Raw genomic sequence first — 24378 nt, 5'->3', positions numbered from 1 at the left:
CCATACTGTTCTAAAAGGGGAGAAGTTTTTTTTTTTTCTTTTCACTTTTATTTTTTATTAGTTGGAGGCTAATTACTTCACAACATTTCAGTGGGTTTTGTCATACATTGATATGAATCAGCCATAGAGTTACACGTATTCCCCATCCCGATCCCCCCTCCCACCTCCCTCTCCACCCGGTTCCTCTGGGTCCTCCCAGTGCACCAGGCCCGAGCACTTGACTCATGCATCCCACCTGGGCTGGTGATCTGTTTCACCATAGATAATACACATGCTGTTCTTTTGAAACATCCCACCCTCACCTTCTAGAAGGGGAGAAGTTTTAAGGGCCTTTGGTTTGCCAAACTGCTGGAAATGGAAGTCTAAATGCTCACTGCTCACAAAATGTGGTCTGTGCACCAGCATCATCTGCTTGGGGGAGGAGTTTGACATCAGTGGGGAGCTTATTAGAACTGTTGATTTCAGGTTGTCACTCTTGTTCAGTTGCCCAGATATGTACGATGCTTTTGCAATCCCATGGGCTGCAGCATGCCAAGCTTCTCTGTCATTCACCATCTCCTAAAGTTTGATTTCGGGTACTACACCTGATCTTCTGAATTGGAATCTGCAGTGTAACAAGATCCCCAGGTCATTTTTATGCACAATAAAGTTTGAGAAACCCTGGTTTCAGTGATCTCATAAGGTCCTCATATTTCATTTTCACAGATGTGCTCTTTCAGAATAACCTAGAAGAGATTTTAAAATAATTGTGTCATTAAGAAAGACACACATCCTAAAGCTAACCTAATAAGAAATGATTCAGTAAGAGATTATTAGTAAAACATGGCTAATGCTTAAATTATAAATATTTGAATGCTGTACTGTTACTTATGTGCAAATCTTCAAAACTGGCTGGAATTATATTTCATTTCCAGTACCTACTAGTATGATCCTCAACAAAAAGGATGGCTTTCTTCCTACAGTTTTGGTGAAACAAAGATGGGGTTACCCCCTCAAGCTAAAGTAGATAGATGTATCTTCCACCACACCTTAAACACCATCCCTCTCCATTCCATGCAGCATTTGCAACCTGGACCTGATGTGCCTCCTTCAACAAAGGTGTGACAGCCTCTCTCCAGGAGTTGATGCAGTAAGAATTCACACAATTCTAGGTCCACTCTGGTGGGGATTAAAAAAAAATAAATAAAAACAAACAAACAGCCTTTGGTAAGTGTGTGAGTTTCCGATGACTGCCGTACCACAATAAAGCATCACAAATTGGGTGGCTTAGAACAAGAAAATTTATTCTCTCATGGTTCTGGAGCCTAGAAATCCAATTAAGGCATTAGCAGGGCCATGCTGTCTCCAAAGACTCAAGGAAGAATCCTTTATTTCATCAAGCTTCTGGTGGTTGCCAGCAATCCTTGGTGTTCCTTGACTTGTAGTTGTTTCATTCCAATCTCAGGCCTTCTTGCTGTGTGTCTCTGACTGTGTCTCTTCTCTTCTCATAAGGACACTGGTCATATTGGTCCAGTATGACATCACTGAAACTTGATGACATCTGCAAAGACCCTGTTTTCAAATAAAGTCACATTCACAGATACTGGAGTCAGGACTTCAATGTCTTGAAAAGTGAAACTGAAAGTCGCTTGGTTGTGTCTGACTCTGTGACCCCATGGACTAAACAGTCCATGGAATTCTCTAGGCCAGAATACTGGAGTGGGTTGCCATGCCCTCCTCCAGGAGATCTTTGCAATCCGGGGATCGAATCCAGGTCTCCTGCATTGCAGGTGGATTCTTTACCAGCTGAACCACAAGGGAAGCCCTATATGTTTTAGGGGGGGACACAATTCAATCCAAAACAGAAAGGATGAAATTTCTGCTCAAATTTAAACCTAAGAAATGCCCCATTTGTTAACTTCACCAGGAAGAAGAGGCACTGCTCTGGGTCGCTGGGAAAATCAGCCTTCCTGGACTTAGTTCACATTACCATGCTTCCTTCTCTGTCAGAACTTGTTCTTGTTTAGACCTTGTCCGCGACTACTGGCAGTATCTTACAGTTCAACCCTTGCTTCCTAAATGAAAATTTGCCAATTCTAGAACATAATGAGTCAGTAAGCAAGCACAGAATGTAGGACTGGTAGAAATGGATACTCTTCACTTTCCAGATACATGCTCTTTTCTGTGTTCATTCATTTCTTAAACAGAACAAAACAAAAACAAACAAACAAAAAAGCCGCACAACATTGTGTGTTTCTATTTTCTTCATTGAATAAAATCTATTATTTGTATTCTCTGGAAGTAGATGCGATTTAGACAGCCAAGGCAACTCAGTGGGGGTAAAGGTCTGTGCTATCTGGAAACTTCTTCAGGTGTCAGAAGGTCAAAGGGAAAACTTAACGTTTCTCAGACCAGTTTCTAACAGTTCCGGTAAGAAGTGAACTGACCTACCCCATGCAGCTCAGCGGTACAACCCGGGATGTGCCTGGTGAAATCAGACACCGCAGGCTCCGGCGTGAAGCTGCGCCTTCTGCCCCGGGGTCCCCCAGCGTTCCCCTGGAACACGAGCAGCCTGCTTAATATCTAGGCTTTACGCAGCAGAGGAAATAGATTAGTGTGTAATTGCTCTTCTTATTTTCACACGCTATTCTTTTGTCTTCCAGCTTGTCAGGCTCACGTGTAGTGCTACACCCCGCGTCTCAAGACCCGGGGACAACAATCCGATCCAGCAAAAGCATTTATTGAGTGCCGACTGCATGCCGAAAACTCCAGACTTTATAATGGGCCAGACCTGCCCATTAAGTCCTGAACGGTGGTATTTTGCTTTCTACCCTAGATTGGTAGTTTCCCCACTTTTAAGATTCCGCTTTGGGCCGGTGTTTGGCTTTCGAGCAGGGTGGGAGGCCACTGGCGACCTTCTTTACAGGCTGACGACGGCTAGGAGGCCTCCACGCGCTCAAGCCAGCAGCACCGGCACGGGAGGGATTCCTCTGAAGGCTGGGTCCACACCGCCACCCCGCGCGCAGGTGAGGAGCTGTCCATCAGGCACGCGATGGGCGTGGTCTGCGCAAATCGACCAATCAGGAGAGCCTCCATTAAGCCAAACTCCCGCCTCCAAACCCAAACCAGTGAGCATGCGCCGTGGGCGCTACACAAATTCCTCCCTCCCCTCAAGCCCTCACCTCAGGAGGTCAGTTAGGGTGCTCCGCGTTTCCTCAGAAATAAGAGAAGAGGTGGGGGCCCCCTTAGGAATGGGGAAGCCGAAACAGCGGGTGTAAGGCAGTTCCTCAGAGCCGCGGCTGTCGCTCGCGGCCGCCAGCTCCCGGGGTCACGTTGGGCTTGCAGGCCGGCGCTCCTGGGTTTTCCCGGGCTCGGCGCCCAGCGGTCCGGCCGGGCCGTGGAGCTGGGGGCGGGGGCGGCCGACGGCGCTCGCCGGTCACTTCAGCCCCTGGGCAGGTTGCGGCCCTCCGTTTACAGAGGAGCGGGGCGAGGCTCAGAAGTTTTGACAGTGACGCAGCAGCTGGTCTCGGCCGGCCAGGGTCTGCGTGACTCATCGCGGACCCCTCCCTTGGGCTCGCTGAGGCGTCCACGCTTCGCGCGACGCCTCTGGGGGCCGAAGGGGGTTTGGGAGGCTGAGAAGCGCCCCCGCCAAGTGCGTGCGGCGCTCGCTCTCGCCGGCTCCTGGGCCCCGGGGCGCTCCGTCCCGCTCCGCCCCGCCGGGGCTGCCAACCGCCCTGCGTTCTCCCGAGGGCGGCTCACAGGCCGCTTTCCTGAAACTTCCGTCCCCCCGTCAGCGGGGGCCGCCCCAGGGGGGCGTGGTGCCACCCTATCCCGACCCCTGCCGGGCCCCGGGATGCTGGGGCTCCGCCAGCCGGGAGCCCGGGGTCCCCGCGTACAGGTGCGGGCCCCCGGGAGGACTTGGCGCCACAGCCCCGGGGTCGCGCGCCTTCCCGGCGGCGTGCACGGCCCCGGCCTGGGGTCTTCGGACGTGCGGCCCCGGGGAGTAATCGAACCCGGGAGGAGGCGCCCCTCCACTCCCCTCCCCTCGGGGTCCCCACCTGTCCCGCCAGGGCTCCGGGACTGCGCGCAGCCCGCGCCCCGCGGCACCCGCCGCCGGACCAGCGGGGGCCCGCCGTCCCGCCGCGTCGGCCCCTCCTCCGCCCGTTCCGCCCCGCCCCGCGCCGCGCCGGACACCCCGCCCCGAGGAGGCGGCCGGGCAATCGGCCGCCGAGCGAGGCTGGTGACATGGGGGAGCCGCCGCCGCCACCGCCGCCACACGCACGGTCTTCCCTAGCGAGCCCGGGCGCCGCTCGGAGCACTAGCGACTCGGACGCCTAGGGACTGGGGGGCGGCTCGGGGCGTGACATCCAGCGGAGGGCGCGGCCCGGGCTGCGCCTCCCGGACGCGCGGCGAGCGGCGGGGCGGTGGGGGCAGCGGGCGGGCGGCTGCGCCGGGAGAGCCGCTGGCGGGCCGGGCCGAGCCGAGCGCCCAGGGCGCACCTGGCGGCGGCGCGGCCCGGCCGGACTGCGGGAGCAGGCGCGGCGGCGGCGGTGGCGGCGGCAAGGATGTCGCAGCCGCCGCTGCTCCCCGCCTCGGCGGAGACTCGGAAGTTCACCCGGGGGCTGAGTAAGCCCGGCACGGCGGCCGAGCTGCGGCAGAGCGTGTCGGAGGTGGTGCGCGGATCGGTGCTCCTGGTGAGTGCGGGAGCGCGGAGGGAGGCGGGAGGGCGGGCGGCCACCCCCTTCGCGCTCCTCTAAGTCGAGCCGGCGGGGGCAGAGCCCCCGACCCTCCTGGGTCTGCGGGATTAAGAGGTGGTGGAGGAGGCGGGTGTCGGACAGGGGAGAAGGGAAGATCCTGGAGGGGGCATCAACTCCACCCTGCGCCCGTGGGTCCTCTCCCCGCTGCTGCTCACCTCCTTCATGGGAAATTTCCTGGGAGGGAAATCGCCATCTCCTTCATTCCAATCCCCTCCCCACCCCCAAGTTTACTAACTGAGAATTTACTCTCTCCTTTCCCCCATCCCTCCCACCCCACCTTCTCCTCCCTTATTCCGGGGGGTAAGGAGAGGGGGCTTGACACCTGTGGCTCGGTGGGGCGCAGGGGAATGGATGTGGGGGCTTCCTCTTCCAGTCCGACACCCAGGGTGGGATAAGGCCTCGCGGACCCCCTTTCGATGGGCTGAGCCTCAGAAGGGCAGGGGTTCCGCATTCTCTCTTCCACTCCCTCCCCCTGGCCGGCATCCTGAGATTTGAGCGCCTCTTACGAAAGGTTAAGAGGCTTGCTAGGAATCGCTGGTGACTTCCGCAAGGGTGCAATGACAACGATTTGGGGGATTCGTAGCAAGCTGCCCTGGGGATTAATCTGGTCCTAGCAGAAAGTCTTTTGTACATAGGCCTCTGAGTGTGAGGAAGATGAAGTTTTAAATCAACTTTTCCACTGCTCCGGCTGGGTCCTGCTGTATTTGGAAACGCAGTACGCACTGATTGCCTGGACAGTGCGAGAGAGGAGCGATGTCTGAGCAGCAGCGTGCCCTTGTGGGTAGCTGGATACTTCCAGCAGCTCCTTGCACCGGGAGTTGGCGTTTGTTTTCTTGAAAGGGGCTTGTTTGTGGGTGAGTGACTTGTGTTTGTTGGGCCTTGGAAGTGATTCTCAGGGCTTCGTGGGACTGTGTGTGGGGTATTGTCTCGGTGGAGTGCTGGGTGCCTTAACACAAGGCCTGGCTCATCCTTTTGGTGGCAGATAGATGCCTTTCCTGGCCAGACATAGAATGACATGAGTGATGTTTGTGGAGAATGGAGATGAAGCTTCACTGATTTCCATAGCTAGTTGGCTCAGTTTTATTTTTCTCTCGATGGCTCTGACAGCTCTCTGTAGATTCCATAAACTCCAATCTGTTCAGTAATAAGGGATTTTGTTTTTCTGTTTTTGCTAAAGTTGATCATTTGATGGTAAGGAGTAGAGCGGGAATTGATAATGACCAAAACCTGGGATCTCTTCCTGCCTTTTGTTGCTTTGGCCTAAGTAGTATATCCTGAATCTTCCTGACTTTTGCCAACCTGTGTATGTTAAGGATAGAACCCACAAACATCTGTGGCATCCTGTTCTGTCATGAAAGGAAACTTAGTTCTTTTGACTGGGGGCACTAATAATACCCCACCATTAGAAAGCTGAACCAAAAGAAGAATAAATAAAATCATGAGTTCCATAATGCGGACAGACCAGGACTGAAAAGGAGGTACTAATTTAACAAGCCATTAGGTCAAGTACAGCACTGCTCACCACTGTAGTCCTTGAATTCAGCAGCCCTTCCTGCAAGAGGCTGGCCTGCTGATAGTGACCCAGGAGTGTCCATTCCTGCTGTGTTCTGTCTCATGACACGTTAACAGTACATCTCTTTTTCCCTGGGCACCCTGAAGTATGAACAGTCAGACATTTAGCTGATGTCTCAACCCTTAGTGATGTCCACCTGCAATCGCTTGTCTGATGAAACAAACCCAAAATATGGGAAAGTCAAGTGGGCCTCCTTGGGCCTTTGAAAGGCTCCCAGGCTAAAAGGGAAACGCGTTGCAGTGGTTCTGCATTGCAGATGGAGAGAATTTGGAATAACTTTCAGATACTAAAAATTACCCATCACCCTCACCCCTCTCACCTCCTGCCAGGTACTCTGCCACCACCTGCTGCTTCTTGCTGCTTCCGTGTCTGTCAGGAAGCCACAGCAGATGCACCTGTCTCGGCTTTGTTCTAGGAAGGTCTAAGAAGGTACCCAGATCCTTGCAGGAGGCAGAGCAGCAACCAGGCCAGGGTTTGGAATCCCAGGGTCCACTGATCCAGCTTGGATGGAGGTGGTTCTCTGCTTTATCTGACAGCCTGAGTCAGTGCTAATAGCATAGTAAACACACAAATGTTTCTTACCTAGCAATTCTGTAGATGGACTGAAAGAAAACTAGACCGGGTATGGACTTAAGTAGCTCTTCTCATGCTTCTAGTACTGATGAATGGCTGTTAGTGACATCAGAAACAACAGAATTAAATAATTCAGTGGGTGATAAAGGCTGCCATTAAAAAGTAAGGTGTACTCATAGATTTTTTGTTGTTGTTGTTTGATAGGGTCAGGTTTGTGGGCCTTTAAAGATGATATTAATTTGTAAACCTTGAAAAAAAACATGCAAAAAAGTGGAGAGAATATCATAATGAACCTTCATAATCCATCAGCCAGATTCAACAATTATCAAGATTTTGCTAAACTTGCTTTAACTGTCTCCCTTTCCCCCCTCCATTTTTTGTGTGATTGCGAGTTCTATGGTGCCCGTCATTCATCCATATAATACCCAGTTGTTGTTTAGTTGCTAAGTTGTATTATTAAAAAATAAGCATATTTTCCCACATAACTATAATGCCATTATGTCAAAGTTAGCAATAATCTTGAAATACTCTTCAGACTTCCCAGTTTGCTTCAGAAACATCTTTGAATGGTGGTAGTTTGTTCTCCTCAGGATCCTAAAAGTTTTGCTGGCCGTTTCAAATGTGGTTTGTTCTTTCCTGAACTTTAGAATTAGTAATGACAGAGTGAACCCTCCCGGGAGTCGGGAGTCCTGGGTTTTAATCTGAGAGGTTTAGTAGTGCAGAGCGTGGGCTCTGAAGTCAGAGCGCCTGGGCTGTAATTCCAGCTCTGCCCGGTACCACCTGTGCAGTCTTAGGCCCAGAGTCCAGCCTTGGTGAGCTTCCTCACCTGTAGCGCAGCAGAGATAGTATTTGTACTTACCTTCTATGGTTGTTGAGAGGATTTAGTGTGCAATGGAGGTAAAGCTCTTACACGGAGCCTGGTCAGTATCCTACCAGTACTTAAGTCACCCTGGGTTGGTCCCTTAATCTCTCTGCACCTCAGGGCTCCTGTTCTTGTAAATAAGGAGCTGTTCTAGATGGCTCTAGAGTCCCTTTCCCTACCAACAGGCTTCGATTCAAAGATGCTTTTGTAGGAGTTGTTGTCATTGTTCAGTCACTAAGTTGTGTCCGACTCTTTTATAAGAGCAGTAGAAGTACTACCACTCGTAATATTCCTAACTGTAGAAGATGTCATTTATGATTTCAGGTAGTGAAAGAAGAATCCTCACAATTCCAGAATTAGCTTTCCGTGATTGAGAACTGTCAGGAGGGCAGCACGTTCAGATCATAGGCAAGCTCAGGAGAAAAACGAGAAATAATTCCCTGAGCAGTGTTAAGTTGTGATTGGATCTTTCAGATGTATTAAAGATAGCATCATAATGGCCTAGATCTAAGGAAGTATACCACCCAGGGCCTAAAAATATCCTTTCTCTGAAAGATCTGTGTGAATATTGGGACGGGGCCCTTCGCGTGGGTTTGGCAGCTCCACGCGCTTGGGTATAGTTGCCCAAGTCACCTGGCCTCCTTGCCGATCTTATCTCAGTGTGTCCAGCTTGAGGCTCTCCTTTGACATCAAGTCCCTGCTGGTGACACCATTCCACAGGCATCCGAGAGCCCTGCAGTGTGAGATGAAGTAAAACCAAGTCAGGCAGGCACCAAAGTTCCCTTTGTGTAACTGGAGGGGGATGGACAAGCCTGATAATCTCGAGTGCCGCCCTGGGGCCTTTCTCACCCTCCCAGGTCCAGTGTGATCTGAGGTAACCTGAGACCCGGGGGGGTGGTGTTCTTTGAAATCCCCAGATAACATAAAACCTCATTTTGGCTGTAATTTTAAATCAGATAGGATAGTAAATCGGTAACTGGACTGGCCTGGGCTTCACCTCACCTTCTTTCTCCACCCTCTGGTGGAGTCCCAACAACAGAAATGTCTCAGCATACAGGAAGCAGGGCGAAGGCCTATCTCCAACTAGATAATCAACAACAGGTTGTGTGTTTCTTTGGTTTCTGCCCCATTTGAATATTGGGAGACAGGAGGGCATTCGTAATGCCTTGAGTTTGAAAAGGGAGGAGTGGAATTGTGAAACCTTTGTCCACATTTGTCAAGGGCCTGGTCTGTGCTAGGACTTTTTGCTGGGTACTGAGGATCTGCTGTTGTTTAGAGCAGGCTCTTGCCCTGAAGGGTTTATGATTTAAACTCTCAACAGGTGGACAGGTCAGTCTTCAACACAAAGATAGCAGTAGGAAGAAACACATCGAACACATGTGAAGGAACACATACTAAGAAGGACCAGAGAAAGATGAAGTAATAGAGAATTGATACACTCGGGAAAGGGTTTGTGAAGAACTGAATGGGACCTGGGAGATGCCGAGACAAGGGAGACTTTCCAGAAAGGAATGAGAGCCAGAGACCGAGCACTTACTTGGAAGGCCTGGCTAGGCCAGGAAGGAGCAGAGCAGCTTGGGCAGGGAAGGTAAGGTTTAGGAGGAAGGGAGAGAAGTTTTGAGAAATACAGTTGCTCATTTGGAGGACGGTTTCAATGACTGGCTGAGAACGATCATAAAATAGATGTTTTTTCTTCTTGAAACCTATTTTAGGAAAGAGGTTCAAACCAGTCCCTGAACATACTCTTCTTAGAAATCTTCCCTTCTGCGTAATCTTGGGGGTAAATAATATGACAGTTTTGTGTCACTCAGTCCTAAGGACCCAAAGTGAAGTCTTTGGCATGAACAAAAACGGGCCTCTGTGTGTGTCAACTTTTAGGGTACATGTGAGCAGTAAGTCAAACACGGTGGGTACACCACTGAGTAAATGATGTTACAAAAAAGTATTAACCCCACCTTATATCACATACTGAAATAAGTGATAACTACATGTAAGAGACACATGTAGAAGAAGTCAAAGAAACAGTGTAAAACATGGGTGAATAATCATGTAAGGGTGGAGAGGGACTTTAAAGAATGAAAGTAAAGGGGAAAACCAGTTTGTCCTGGGCTTGGGAGGTGAACCCAGGGCCTTGCTGTTGATGAGCTGAGGACTTTGATCAGGTTTTTTCACCTAAGCCTCAGTTTACTCATCTGAGAATTGGGATTGTTAAGTATTATTATCTCAGGGAGTTCTTAAAGATTAAAAGATTTAATGTATGTAAAGATACTTAATAGTAGGTGCTTAACAAAGATAAGCTCATATTGTAGTAAAAGATTGCTCATCTTGACTAAATGTATTTGGAGCCAGCACTTACTGTGTCCTAGGATATATGTCAGGGCTTTACACATGGGAGGTCAAGTCATTTGAAGGTCGGAGGCTGTAAGTGGGGGAATCTGTCTTAAACCTGGGGACTGTGGCTTCAGACCATGTGTCCCTACTTACCACCCTGCCTCCTGCTTCCTCATGCAAACACTCAAACCTGCATTCTCTGTGTCACAAGTACCATCAATTTAAAAGCCAATAATCAGTTTAGAAACAGTATTTGTCTTCTTCTGTATATCTATATCTCAGTCATAGTGTTAAGTTTTAAAAAAATAATGAGAGCTCTTAGGAGTCAATTAAAAAAAGAAAAATATGCCAGAGGAAAAATAGGAAAGGACATTCATAGGTAGTTGCTCAAAGAAAGGAATACAGCTAGCCAATAAAGAACAGGAAAAAGAAAAAATTCAGCCTTGCTAATGATTACAGAAACATTAATTAAAACAGGATGCTATCTTTGCCCGAAAAATTTGCAAAGATAGAGAAGGTTTTGCAAGGGTGGGGCGAGCTGGGCACTTTTGTTTGCAGGGTCACCTCATCTCACAGTTCCATTCACATGGCATTTTATGAGAATTGTGTCTCCTGGGTTTTATAACATGATGAATGGTATGACTACTTGAGCTGGGCTATATGTATCAAGAACTTTAACATGCTCCCATTCTTTGGCTCAGTACTTAAACAACTGTAGGAACTCCCCCTGAGGACTGAACTGAAATGTACATAAATGACAGTGTCTGAAGTCACAGTGTTGAGGGTTCAGGGCAAAAATTGTAAACCACCGACCCACTGCAGACTCTCTAAAGATCTTAACAGTAGTCTAAATGAATTGTGGGGTTGGCTTGTTTATGATGCCATGAAGTTTAGTTTTAGAAGAATAATGACTTGAGAAAATTCTTCCCTGATCATGTTGGGAGGCAAGTTCTGGGGCTTGGGTTCTGTTACCGCTTTAATACTAGCCACGGGGTGACCTCGGGTTGTGGCCCCGCAGCCTGGTTCTGCCCTCAGTGTGGGGCAGGGTCTCAGTCCTCACCCCTTCAGCTTGCCACCTGCACCGTTTGGTACCCCTCAGCACCCCTTCCTCCCCTCCTGTGGTTCTCTTCCAGCTCCTCCGTCCCTTCGCTCCTCACCTCCCTTCCTAAAGAGTCCCTTGTCTTTGGCTCATAACGTTTTATCGCTTCCCTTGACTCTGCAAGAAGCTAGATTCCTTCATTGCAGTTTGCAAATCTGTATCTCAGTTTTGATTTTTTTTCCCCCCTCAGCTCAGAGCTGCTTTTCTGCTAACTTGCCTGACATACGTACCCAGCTGTCCTACCAATCCCTTACATTCAGCATCTGTGAAATATAAATTGTCACTTTTCGTCCCAAACCAGCCGTCTTTCTTGCATACTTGTTTTCTTTAGCGAGAAGCATCTTTGCATGGTCACCAACTCTGAAATCTCTGATTCCTCTTTTGTCTCTTCTGTTCACCTCCTTTTGCCTTCCTCATCCTGTCGTCACGGCATCTATCACGTTTTATTTCTGCATCAGTCAGAATGGGCTAACAACTCCTCCGTCTCAGCGATCTGGAACAGAAAGGCTTGTTTCTCCCTCACGTGGCCCTTCCACTGAGGGTGGCTGAGGACCACATTGTCTACATTCTGGGATCTGGGTTGATGAGATGGCCCCTACCTTGAAAGAGATGGGTTTTCTTGTGCTAGGAAAGCATGTGGGGTCTCCCTCACAGGTTCTTGGGTTTCCACCCATCCCTTTTGCTTATGTTCTATTGGCTAAAGCAAGTCTCTTGGCCACACTCCCAACTGCAGAGGGCGGGGAAGTCCAGTGCTGCCTGTAGGCCTTTGGAGAGCGGACATCTGTGGTGACCTGTGCTCCAGGCTGCTGTGACCTGCCACCCCGTTCTCCGGCTCCTGCCTCGACTCTGGTCTTCACAGGATAGCATCCTTCCTCTCTGGTCTCTGCTTCCACTCTTGCTCCATCCCTAGGACTTCAGTTCTGAATCCTTAATGCACCAGTTGGAATAGGAAATGGCAACCCACTCCACTATTCTTACCTGGAAAATTCCATGGATAGAGGAGCCTGGTGGGCTACAGTCCATGGGTCACAAAGAGCGGGACGTGACTGAGCAGGCTGCACAGCACACCGCTACCCGCACTGCCTCCCACCGCCCTTGGAGTGGAAGCCCCTTCCCTCGGACTGTAAGGCACTGTCCTTACCAGGCACCACCCGTGCATCGCTCACCAGCCTGCCTCTTCCATCTTCTGGATGCCAGGCGCTCTCGTACCGCATGGCCTCGGCAGGAGCTCTGGCCCCCGCCTCAGAGAGTAATCACCACGCTGCCTCCCTCCTCACTGCCAGGCCACCCGCCTGGGTCTTTGGGACTGTGCTTGCAGGTCTTTGCCTCTCAGAGGCCTTGCCTGTCCACCCAGACTCTTCTTTTCCTTTGTACTCCTTAACGCAATTTATCTATTGACGTGTGTGTACGTTTGTGTCACCTCTGTTTCCCTCCCTGGCCTGTTGGTTCACCACGGTTTCCCCAGTACCTGGCACATAGCAGGGGCTCAATAGACATATATTTTAAAAACTTTTATTGAAATGTAGTTGATTTACAATGTTGTATTAGTTTCAGGTGCACAGCAAAGTAATTCGTTGTGTGTGTGTGTCTGTGTGTACGTGTACCCTTTTGGCATCACGAGCCCAACAGACCTGAGTTTGAGCAAACTCCGAGAAACAGTGAAGGACAGGGAAGCCTGGAGTGCTGCAATCCATGGGGTCACAGAGTCGGATATGATTGAGCGACTAAACAGCAACAACTATATATTTTGATGAATGAAAGATTCCTGAAGTCTCTACATCTGACATGTTTTGTTTTTAAATCTTTTTTTGATTCCCCATTGCCCCTAATTTGTCTCCCCTGCAACCTCTTTCTATTTATTTCATTCCAGCCTATCTTGCTCTGCCAGATTAATTTTCCTAATGCACAGGATGCATTGTATCATTAGTTTCTCATTGCCGCCTGATAGATTTGATAATGTTCATTTAAGTAAGAATGCATCATTTTGGGGCTAGCCCTTTGTCTGCTTTAGTTTAGGAAAAAGCGGTTGGCAGTATACCTGTATGACCTTTGCATACAGTATACCTGTATGACCTTTGAGAGCGGCTACACATTTTAATTTACCCGGAAGTTCGTGATGGACAGTATACCTGTATGACCTTTGCATACAGTATACCTGTATGACCTTTGAGAGCGGCTACACATTTTAATTTACCCGGAAGTTCGTGATGGACAGTATACCTGTATGACCTTTGCATACAGTATACCTGTATGACCTTTGAGAGCGGCTACACATTTTTAATTTAACCGGAAGTTCGTGATGGACAGGGAAGCCTGGTGTGCTGCAATCCATGGGGCTGCAAAGAGTCAGACGCAACTGAGTGACTGAATGAATCAAACACATTTTAATACAAGTAAGGTTAGTTTCCTTTTTTAGGGCAGTTTGTTTTCACCAACTCTGTTGAACTCCAGTGTGTAAAACAACACAGTGATCTGATTCTTATGCTAGGTATTTGGTAACTCATTTATCTGAGAACAAAACAAAAACACAAAGAATAAAAATCTGGAAGTGTTTCTCTATCACTAGAATCATCAGTTCTGCAAATCATCAAGAGTACTTAGATGAGGAAGTTTTTTGTGTTTCGTTTACATCTCTGTCACTTTTTCTTGAATGGACTCCTTTAACTCTTATCAGCAAGTTGAAGGCAAGGAGACTTATAGTCTGATCAGGACTCTGTAATGCTAAATGGTTTGTTGGAATCTCCCTGTCCTCCATTTCTTTGAAGTTGGCAGGAATAAATCCAGTTAAGATAGTGCTTGGGTATGTCTGCTTAGGGAGGCTGGTTGGGTCAGTGCATGTGTTGGAGACATGCCCACTTAATTTATTACAGATTAACATTTGTTGAATGTTAATCTGAAAGTGAATCTGAAAGCAAATGTCAGTGAACTGCCTATGGTCTCCATTGGCCATGAGAAGTTTATTCTCAAACTCTTATTTACAGATTCACATACTGTTTTCATAGAGAAAATATACATTCTGTCATATAGATTAAGGAAAGTTGTTTACCATGAAAAGTTAAAAAATTATAAACAGTGTATATAAGTTGTTCACTTTTTAAAGTATAAACACTGTTTTGTTGATGAAAAAGTTTTATGGTATGTGCTAAGTCACTTCAGTTGTGTTCAACTCTTTGCGACCGCATGGACTGTAGTCCATCAGGCTCCTCTGTCCATGGGATTTTCCAGGGAAGAGTACTGGAGTGAGTTGCCATTTCCTTCTCCAGGAAGTGAAAGTTGCTCTGTCATGTCCAACTCTTGGCGAGGCCATGGGATTTTCCAGGCCAGAATACTGGAGTGGATAACTGTTCCCTTCTCCAGGGGATCTTCTCAACCTAGGGATTGAACCCAGGTCTCCCACATTGCAGGTGGATTCTTTACCAGCTGAGCTACCGGGGAAGCCCAAGAATGCTGGAGTGGGTAGCTTATCCCTTCTCCAGTGAATCTTCCTGGCCCAGGAGTCGAACTGGAGTCTCCTTCATTGCAGGCAGATTCTTCACTAGCTGAACAGCCAGGAAATACTGGAGTGGGTTGCCATTTCCTTCTCCAGGATATATTACCGAACCAGGGAATGAACCCAGGTTTCCTGCGTTGGCAGGCAGATTCTTTACTCTCTGAGCCACCAGGGAAGCCCATCAGGAAGGAGGACAGAGAGAAAGAAACAAAAAGCAAAAATGATAAGGTTAATCTAAAAAATTAAACTATGCTCTTGTTTCAGGAATAAGTTCAATATCAGATGTTTAGTCTCTGAATTCTGGAACATAGAAAATACCCTGCTATACCCAAGTTCTGTTAATAGGGGAATAATTCTGTGAGAAGTGGTGGTAGGATATATCGGATAAGAACCTGGGCTCAGGAGATCCTAAACCCAGCTCTTCAGAGAAAGCTCTGCTTTTTCAATCTCTCGACCCCAGGAATGGATATCATAATAACACTTTCTTGTAGATGTTTGTAGTGATTAAGTGAGAAGATGCATAAAAAGCACTTAGAATAGAGTTTGGTGCACAGTAAATACCCAATAGTACAAACTTTTGTGATTTATGAGGGCATCCTAAAGGAATATCATATAACTCTTAATAGAGCTCCTCCAGGAGAATTTATAATGGGAAAATTATAATGTTAGGTGAAAAAGAAATAGTACGTGGAAACATTGATAGGTATGTCACAGTTGTGAAAGAAATAACCTGTGGGTAAGAAAAATTTTGAAAGAAAATGCATGAAAAGGGAATATGATTTGTTTTTTATATATTCTAATGTTTCTTAATTGTCTAGCTTTCATAAGTGAATAGATAGTAATCTATCAAGAAAAAAATAATATAGAAGGGAAATTTTGGTGCTTCATTTAAGACACTCAAATTAGTACTCTGAAAATTGTACCTCTTAACGTTTATGTACATGTGCACCTTAATGTAAAATGTGTTCCAGGAGCAAGATACACATGTGCATCTTGGTAGCAGAAATATTGTCAACCAGTTAAGAGTTCTGTTCTGAATGCTCAAGGAGGAAGGAGACCCAGGTTAAATAATTAAATCTTGTGTTTGGCAGTTTATAAAATCCTTTCCAAAGAACATCTTGCTTGAGCCTCTGGGAAATCTAGTCAGACAGACAGAGATAGTGAGGTTTTTGTGTTTTTTGGGGGGGAGTTATTTCTTTAAATTTCTGTTTTGATGAGGAAATTGCAGACCAGAGAAATCAAGTGACTCGCTTAAGGTCACCTGGCTGATAGCTGACATTTTTTCTTGATAAGATGGCAGGGACTGTCGGAAGATATCATTTTAAAATTTGAGTTTCTCAGAAACTTAAATGGTTAACTCAAATTATTACGAGCCTTTCTGGAAAGTACCATGAATTCTCTGGGTTGGTAGACATCATACTGTTTTGGAGGTAAAAGGTAGTTTAGAGGTTGTCTGTTCCAGCTTGCTAGTTTTACGGATGAGGAAGATAAGGTGTGCTGTGGTTAATTGATTTGTCTGTGGTCATACAGTCTGTATTACAGACAGGAGTGAGATCCAGTTTATGGCTCTTGATCCACTGTATTTTCCGCTGATCACAGGAAATAATTGAATTTACCTTGTTTGCTCTTGCATTTCATCAAATATCGTTACAGACGTGGTAATCAGATAATATCAGACTATAAAACATCTATTTGTACCATGGATCTCTTTCCCGTTTATATATTTCATTAGTCCCAGGCCAGTTTATGGGTGATTGACATTCACTTTTCCGTAAGCCAAGGAATACATTCTTCATTTCGGTTTAAGGAATATTAGGACAGAGAGAAAGAAAAAAAATCAGAATGACAAGATTAATCTAAAAAAGATCTCAATAGAAACTTATTGATGAAGGAAGAATTAATTTAGTAGTCAAATAGTATTTTTTTAAGGGATATAAGATCATAGTTTTATGTGTACTTTGGTTAAAATAATTATGTAGCTTGAGGGAAAAAACCCTTCCTGGACCTAGTAACCTAAAGTTCTTTAATGTAGAATAATAAACTCTGTTAATCTAGGTCATTTTACCTTTCAGGCTGCTTTCCCTTGGCTAAAATAAATATTCAGCTATAAATGGCAGTTTGTTCAAGTTATATCATTACAGAAAGAGTTGCGTTTGTAATACTGTTTAGATAATTTATTTAATCTGTCATTCTAACATATTGCTGTTTTCTTAAGTAGAAAGCAGAGTTCCTATGGTGATAGCAGAGGTGCCATAATATTTATAGTATATTACATTCACTTATAAACCATTACACTAGCTAGAATTTACAGGATATTTAATCTCTGAGGTTAACTTTTTTTCCTCTCCAGTCTTTTAATATGGTCATGGCCATTTAAAATGTTCTTTATTCTTGGAAGAAAACCTTCTGAGAGAATGTTGGTTATTTCTTTTCAAAAGAACAGAAATAGCTATTTTATGATTTTTTTTCTTTTTTTAGTGGACGAATGTGTGTACTGATTTCTTTGGAGGTGATTTTGTGAAAAACCGATTGATATATCAAATTTTAATTTATCAGAAACCAGTTAATGTACCAGATTTGTTGTTGTTCCGTCCCTCAGTCCTGTCCGCCTCTTTGTGACCCCATGGTCTGTAGCATGCCAGGCTCCTCTGTCCTCACTGTCTCCTCATAGCTTCATTGAGTCACGCAAGCCCCTTCACCACAGCCAGGCTGTGATCCACGCAGGGGACTTAAAACTTGAAGCCACTTAAACCCTAGATGGGCTGAGATTCCTGACACATTGTGTTTCTCCAGTTACTGTATCAGGCGTACCTGCTGGATACCGTCTAGGTAGGGTGGTGGGGATGGGCTCCTTTGGTAGATATTGGGGAGAGGGGTCCATTTGAGGAAAGGGGTTTCAGAATAGCTTCCAGAATCTGAGAGAATCACAGATGTCCTCTCCCATAGCTTCATTTGTTGGAAATGACCAGGAAGAGTCCTGACTTCTTTGCTTACCACTTAGTGTCTTGGTGTCTTAAAGGAAGCCCCAACCACCCTACCCCCCATGCTCCCAGCATGTCGCAGTGAGCCCCACGCTTCCTGTCAGGAGACCTGGGTTCCCCCTATGATGCCTGCCCATTCATGGTCTTGACCCAGGGTCACCTGTGCAACGTGGGGGGGGATACTGACCAGCCTGTAGTGGATTTAAGCTCCTTCTTTCCTACCAGATTCCTTGCTCTGGAGCCTGGCCTGGTGCCGCCCTGGAGCTCATTTCCACCAAAGGTGACCTTTGGGTGAGGAGGGGCAGAGGCCAGACAGAGCCCAGTCTCCTCTGCTCCAGGCTTCCTCATGATCTTCTCTATTATCAGGCCAGGGTGTCTTGCCCTGGAGCCTCCTGAGATTCAGCTCCTCTTGTTTATCCTTTAGTTGGGATCTTAGCAGATCTTGAGGCATTTTTTTCTATTTGGGTACTTAACAATGACATTAGCAGACAAAAATGCCCTGTTGTTAATACCATTTTTTAAGCTCTTGTGCTGTAATGTTCACTAGATCCCCAGTTGTCACTGGTCGTCAAAGTACTCAACAGACTATGAAGGATAAACATTTAGTTAAGACACAGGCCTTATCCTCAGAGAGTGTGCAGTCTAGAAGGAAAAGGAGCGCAGACAGGACCCAGGGAGCTCTTGGGTTGGTGTTCTGCTTCGACAATATTCTGCCTCTTGGCTGTTTTGCACCCTGGAAGGAAGAAGGACAGTTGTGATCAGAGCAGGTCAAGTTCCTAGAAACGTGCTGAGAGTGAAGGTGGCTTTTGGGGGATCAGAAGCCTACTGGGACCTCAACTATTACACTGCTTTCCTGAGACCCAGGAAACATGAAGCTTGACCTGCATGTTCATTGTAGGAGTAGTGACAGAATGTTTGTCTCATGAAGGTATTAAATAGAGGAAATGCATCTCAATGATAAGAGTGCAGTGGGAATTGTGGGTGAGGCTTAAAGGCACCGACCAAACGACCAGGCGGGCAAGAGAGGGAGGGAAGGCGTTTTATTTTTATGATAATGTTGCTATTGACATCCTAAAGGAGCCTAAATTAAGATCTTTAGCTGTGCACAAGTAATTTGCCAACTAGGAAGAACAGATTGGCCGTTTAAGAGATTTATTTCTTATGGCATCTAAAATATGTTCTGAGTTGCAAAGACCCCCAGATATGCAAGGATTTGGATCTGGATCCTTATTTAGTCCTTAAGTCATATGAAACTTATGTTAAATAATGTAGTATCATATTAACATATTAAACTTATGTTAAATAATATGGTAGTGTGTTATCATAGCTATTTATATTGCTATCATTGAGGCTGTAAGAACTGTAAAACCTCAACTTTCTTCAGAAGTGAAAACGAAACCAATTTTCGTGGGGCTCCAGATTAAAAATAATCTGAATTGATTGTGAGAACTGTGCATGAAAAGGAAATTCAGTTTTTTATGCAAAATTGTCAGTGAGTTTAAGCTCTGTGGAACACAGATTTGCATGGTGCTTATTGCCTGGGTTTTCAGTGATTGTAAAAGACAGTGACTACTTAGCATGGGGGCTGTTGGAGGCAAGGTGACACCCTGCTGATTGCAGTTAGGCTGATACTGATACGCGACAACACTGATACTGACATGTGATATTAGGCATAACTGATACGTGACAGTACTGATACTGACATGTAATATTAGGCATAACTGATACGTGACAGTACTGATACTGACATGTAATATTAGGCATAACTGATACGCGACAACACTGATACTGACACGTAATATTAGGCATAACTGATATGTAACAAGCACCAGTTGTCAAGTGCGGAGGAATATCTTTATTCATAAAATACTAAAACTGGTTCTTATGTACAGGTGCATTACTTGGCTTAGGCTAGATTCTTATTTAGTTTCAGTGAATGATTTTGACTTTTGCTCCCTGCTTTAAGGCTGTGTATGGCTTATGTTAGTAAGCCCCTGGGAAAAGAAATGAACAAGTGCTTGACTGACAAATAAATTTACATATTATAGGTGCTTCCATATCTTTGTTTCTACGTATCTGAATAGATTTTAATTTTTTAACTGTACTATAGTTGATGTTCAATATTATATGTTACAGCTGTACAGTGTGTATGTGAAGTGAAAGTCGCTCCTTTGTGTCCGACTCTTTGTGACCCTGTGGACTATGCGGTCCATGGAATTCTCCAGGCCAGAATATTGGAGTGGGTAGCTATTCCCTTTTCCAGGGGATCTTCCCAACCCAGGGATTGAACCCAGGTCTCCCGCATTGCAGGTAGATTCTTTACCAGCTGAGTCACCAGGGAACAGTGATTCACAATTTTTAAAGGTTATACTCCACTTACAGTTGTTATAAAATACTCACTGCATTCCCCGTCTTGTACAGGAATGCTGCTGCTGCTAAGTCGCTTCAGTCGTGTCCGACTCTGTGCGACCCCATAGACAGCAGCCCACCAGGCTCCCCCATCCCTGGGATTCTCCAGGCAAGAACACTGGAGTGGGTTGCCATTTCCTTCTCCAATCCTTGAAAGTGAAAAGTGAAAGTGAAGTCACTCAGTCCTGTGTCTGACTCTTAGTGACCCCATGGACTGCAGCCTACCAGGCTCCTCTGTCCATGGGATTTTCTAGGCAAGAGTACTGGAGTGCCATTGCCTTCTCCATGTACAGGAATAGATAGATTTTTAATTTTGCATGTTCACAGAGTTAATTGGACACATCTGTTGGGCTCCTGCCTGTGCCAAGGACTGTGCATCTGGGGGAACCAGGATGAGTAAGGCATCCTTTCCTACCTTGCTGACTAATAGGAGAGAGAAGATGGCCAAATAAGCTTTATACACATTTAAATTGAAGATGAGCTTCCCAGGTAGCTCAGTGGTAAAGAATCCATCTGCCAATGCAGGAGATGTGGGATTGATCCCTGGGTCAGGAAAATCCCCTGGAGAAGGAAATGACAACTCAATCCTGTGTTCTTTGCCTGGGAAACCCCATGGACAGAGGGCCCTGGCGGGCTGCAGTCCATGGGATCGCAAAAGAGTCGACCACAATTCAGCAACTAAATAAGAACAACAAATCAAAGATAGGAAAATTAAGGCGGTTACTCAGCAAAGAGAGTACCTACCTCTACTGGAGGGAATCATAAGGAGCTTAATGAAGGTGGTGGCAATTTGAGCTGGAAGTTGATTTGAGAGATGACAGCTATTCTGGGTAGAGGGGCCCTTAGATGAAGGTCCCAAGGGAGGAGGTCTGCTGAACGTGGTCCTTGAGTCTGGTGCAGTGTTGGGAGAGTTCGGAGCAGGCAGATCCTGGTGACCCAAGGAGGGCTGAATGTGAACTTTTTTCTTTGTTAGGGTTTTTGTGCTGGAAGGCACCTGGATCAGAGCTTTGCTAGGGAAATACGGTGACAGTGATGCTGAGCCCAGTGGCTAGGGTGGGGATGGAGGCAGAGAATTGGGGGTTTAGATGTTACTTATGATGCTTTGCCATAATTAGGCAAGAGGTAAAGAGGTCATGTGTAAGAAGAATTTGGGGATAAAGCTGGTAAGTATTTGAGCCTGTTTGGATTTGGTTTCAGTGCAGTTCAGTTGCTCAGTCGTGTCCGACTCTTTGCAACCCCATGGACTGCAGCACGCCAGGCCTCCTTGTCCATCACTAACCGCGGGAGTTTGCTCAGACTCGTGTCCATGGAGTTGGTGGTGCCATCCAACCATCTCGTCCTCTGTCATTCCTTCTCATGCCTTCAGTCTTTCCCAGCATCAGGGTCTTTTCTAATGAGTCGGCTCTTCACATTAAGTGGCCAAAGTATTGGAGCTTCAGCTTCAGCATCAGTCCTTCCAATGAATGTCAGGACTGATTTCCTTTAGCATGGACTGGTTTGATCTCCTTGCTGTCCAAGGGACTCTCAAGAGTCTTCTCCAGAACCACAGTTCAAAAGCATCAATTCTTCAGTGCTCCGCTTTCCTTATGGTCCAGATCTCACATCTTTGACTATACAGACCTTTGTCAGTAAATAATGTCTCTGCTATTTAATATGCTCTTTAGGCTTGTCATAGCTTTTCTTCCAAGGAGCAAGCATCTTTTAATTTCATGGCTGCAGTCACCATCTGCAGCCATGGTTTTTGTTATTTATTTAGTAAATATTTACCAATAATCCTTCTACCTTCTGCACCGGGGTGAGCTGGGTGCTCCATGGCTAAGTGAGATTGGGGAGCTGGAGGCATTAAACATAGCCTTGGGTTGCAGGTGGGAGACCAGGAAGGAGGTGACACAGAAACCCGGGAACACTCACACCTCTTCCTCAGACTTTGAAGGGAGTGTCCAGTGTCCAGTTTATCTGGTCTCCTGCTTTCAGATAAACAGACAGGTGAGAGTCTCATGTCACACCATCCACCCCCACTGGAGAAGGGGATCAGCAGTGAGCTGTTAGGGGCCTTTCTTTTTTAGAGTGTTGAGGGTAGAGCAGATAGCTTTAAAAACACCCATGTTGTCCTTTTTAAACTGCTTGGTAATTAGCCTGCCCCAACCAGCTGCCTTCTCTACCACTATGTCCTCAAGACTGATAGTCTGCCTTCATATCAGTTTTCTGGAATGACCTCTTCCCCCCTCCCCTTTTAAGGAAAAATTAAAGCCTTTAAAAATGGTAGGTTCATAAACAATTATTTAGAGAGAAGATAAATAATTGGGTAATTCATTTTGTTATCCATTTTTGGTGCACATTTCTGTAATTTACTTGGTTTAGGCAAGAGAATATAAATGTGACTGCTTTGTACAACGGGGCCCCAGTTCATCTTTGGATGTGAGCTTCTTTAACATTTCTGATACAAGCTAAGTCCCCGCATGGATTGATAAATTATAGATGGAAAAGTGTTCTCAGTTTTCCTCCTCTTGGATTTCTCTGCTTCCTTTGACCATAGATCTCACCTCTTTGAAACCCCATCTTCCTCTGATACTGTCGCTGCTGTTGTTTCAGTTGCTAAGTTGTCTCCGACTCTTCAGGACCCGATGGGCTACAGCACGCCAGGCTTCCCTGTTCTTCCCCATCTCCCGGAGTTTGTTCAAATGCATGTCCATTGAGTCGGTGATGCCATCCAGCCATCTCATCCTCTGTCGTCCCCTTCTCTTCCTGCCCTCAATCTTTCCCAGCATCAGGGTCTTTTCCAGGTAGTCGGCTCTTCACCTCAGGTGGCCAAAGAATTGAAGCTTCAGATATTCAGATATAATATTCAAATGAATATTCAGGACTGATTTCCTTTAGGATTGACTGGTTGGATCTCCTTGCAGTCCAGGGGACTCTCAAGAGTCTTCTCCAACACCACAATTTGAAAGCATCAATTCTTCTGTGCTCAGCCTTTTCTCACATCTGTACATGACTACTGGAAAAACCATGACTTTGACTAGACGGACCTTTGTTGGCAAAATGATGTCTCTGCTTCCTAATATGCTGTCTAGGTTTGTCATAGCTTTTCTCCCAAGGGACAAGCGTCTTTTAATTTCGCGGCTGCAGCCGCTGTTTGCAGTGATTTTGGAGACTCGTCACTACCTGGCTATTCCTCAGTGTGCTGATAGTGGTAGTAGTGAGAAGTGAGAAGTATTTGTTCATGTGTATATTTCTCTCTCACTCTTCCCTATTCTGCTTCCTCCTGTCCCACACCCAGGTAAGGCCCAGCCCTAGGATATGGTAGGACTGTATAATACTCCGCCGCCAGGCCCCTCTATTTTTTTTCAATTTAAGTCTGAATCTTAAAATAAGGAGCTCATGATCTGAACCACAGATCTATACAGCTGACTGTATAGAGTGTCTCCATCTTCAGCTGCCAGGAATATAACCCTGGTATTCATTGGAAGGACTGATGCTGAAGTTGAAGCTCCAACTTTGGCCAAGGTGGCTTTGGCCACCTGATGTGCAGAGCCGACTCATTGGAAAAGACGCTGATGTTGAGAAAGATTGAGGGCAGGAGAAGAAGGGGATGACAGAGGATGAGGTGGTTGGATGGCATCACCAACTCGATGGACATGAGTTTGGGCACACTCTGGGAGATGGTGAAGGACAGGGAAGTCTGGTGTGCTGCAGTCCACGGGGCTGCAAAGAGTTGGACATGACTTAGTGACTGAACAACCAGCGCCTTCTAGGCTGGGACTGCTGGGCCATCACTTGTGGTGTGACTCTGGGCTCACCAGGTATGAATAGGTTGTCTTGTCTTTCTGTGTGCCCTGAGATTGCTTTTCTTCTTTTACTTGTCCTCGTTCTTTCCTGCCTGGACTCTATCTAGACATTCTGTACAAACCTTAATGATGAGTTTTCTCTTTTGTTTCCTGAATACTTCTTTACAATTCTTCTAACATTAAAAAGGATTCCTTCTGTTGATGGTTTGCCTTGACCCCTTGTCTTCTAAACCGTGTACCGTTTTGTAGACCTTTTCCTGATTCTGTCACTTGTCTGCCAACGGCCGTCTTTTCTTTCTGTGGAAGGTGATGGTGTGATGGATGCACAGCAGATAGATATTAACACCAGCAGAGCAGATTCTGGCTTCCTGGGCTGGCAGCTTCCTAATTCTCTATCTTTTCCGCCGAAGCGACAGGATATTAAACCACTGAGCTGGCGTGGCCCTCGGCTGCCTGCCAAGGGAATATTTGGGGAAAGAATGGACCAGCTTTTGTTTCTCTTGCCTTCTGTGTAGCCTTGGGGTGGGTTCTGAGGGGAT

At 46.4% G+C, this 24378-nt stretch overlaps 1 protein-coding gene and 1 long non-coding RNA gene across 4 annotated transcripts in view; one reads left to right on the top strand and one right to left on the bottom strand.

Annotated features, from left to right (window-relative positions):
- Positions 1 to 1257: 1257 nt before the first annotated feature.
- On the bottom strand, positions 1258 to 4106 carry LOC136144407 (uncharacterized). Its single transcript, XR_010658539.1, has 2 exons — positions 3162 to 4106; positions 1258 to 3042 (listed from the first exon to the last, which is right to left on the bottom strand). It is a non-coding gene; the product is annotated as an uncharacterized lncRNA (long non-coding RNA).
- A 118-nt stretch (positions 4107 to 4224) lies between these two features.
- Positions 4225 to 24378, top strand: part of DOCK9 (dedicator of cytokinesis 9) — a 273883-nt gene continuing 253729 nt past the window's right edge. For all 3 annotated transcript variants that reach the window (XM_065902028.1, XM_065902027.1, XM_065902025.1), the window contains exon 1: positions 4225 to 4673. In XM_065902028.1, coding sequence (XP_065758100.1) covers positions 4545 to 4673 — 129 coding nt within the window. In that variant the 5' untranslated portion in view covers positions 4225 to 4544. The remainder of the gene's footprint in view (positions 4674 to 24378) is intronic.

This window comes from Muntiacus reevesi, chromosome 11 (assembly GCF_963930625.1).
Source record: "Muntiacus reevesi chromosome 11, mMunRee1.1, whole genome shotgun sequence".
NCBI classification, from domain to species: domain Eukaryota; kingdom Metazoa; phylum Chordata; class Mammalia; order Artiodactyla; family Cervidae; genus Muntiacus; species Muntiacus reevesi.
The sequence above is the reverse complement of the archived record's forward strand: the minus strand, read 5'-3'. Positions and strand labels throughout refer to the sequence as shown.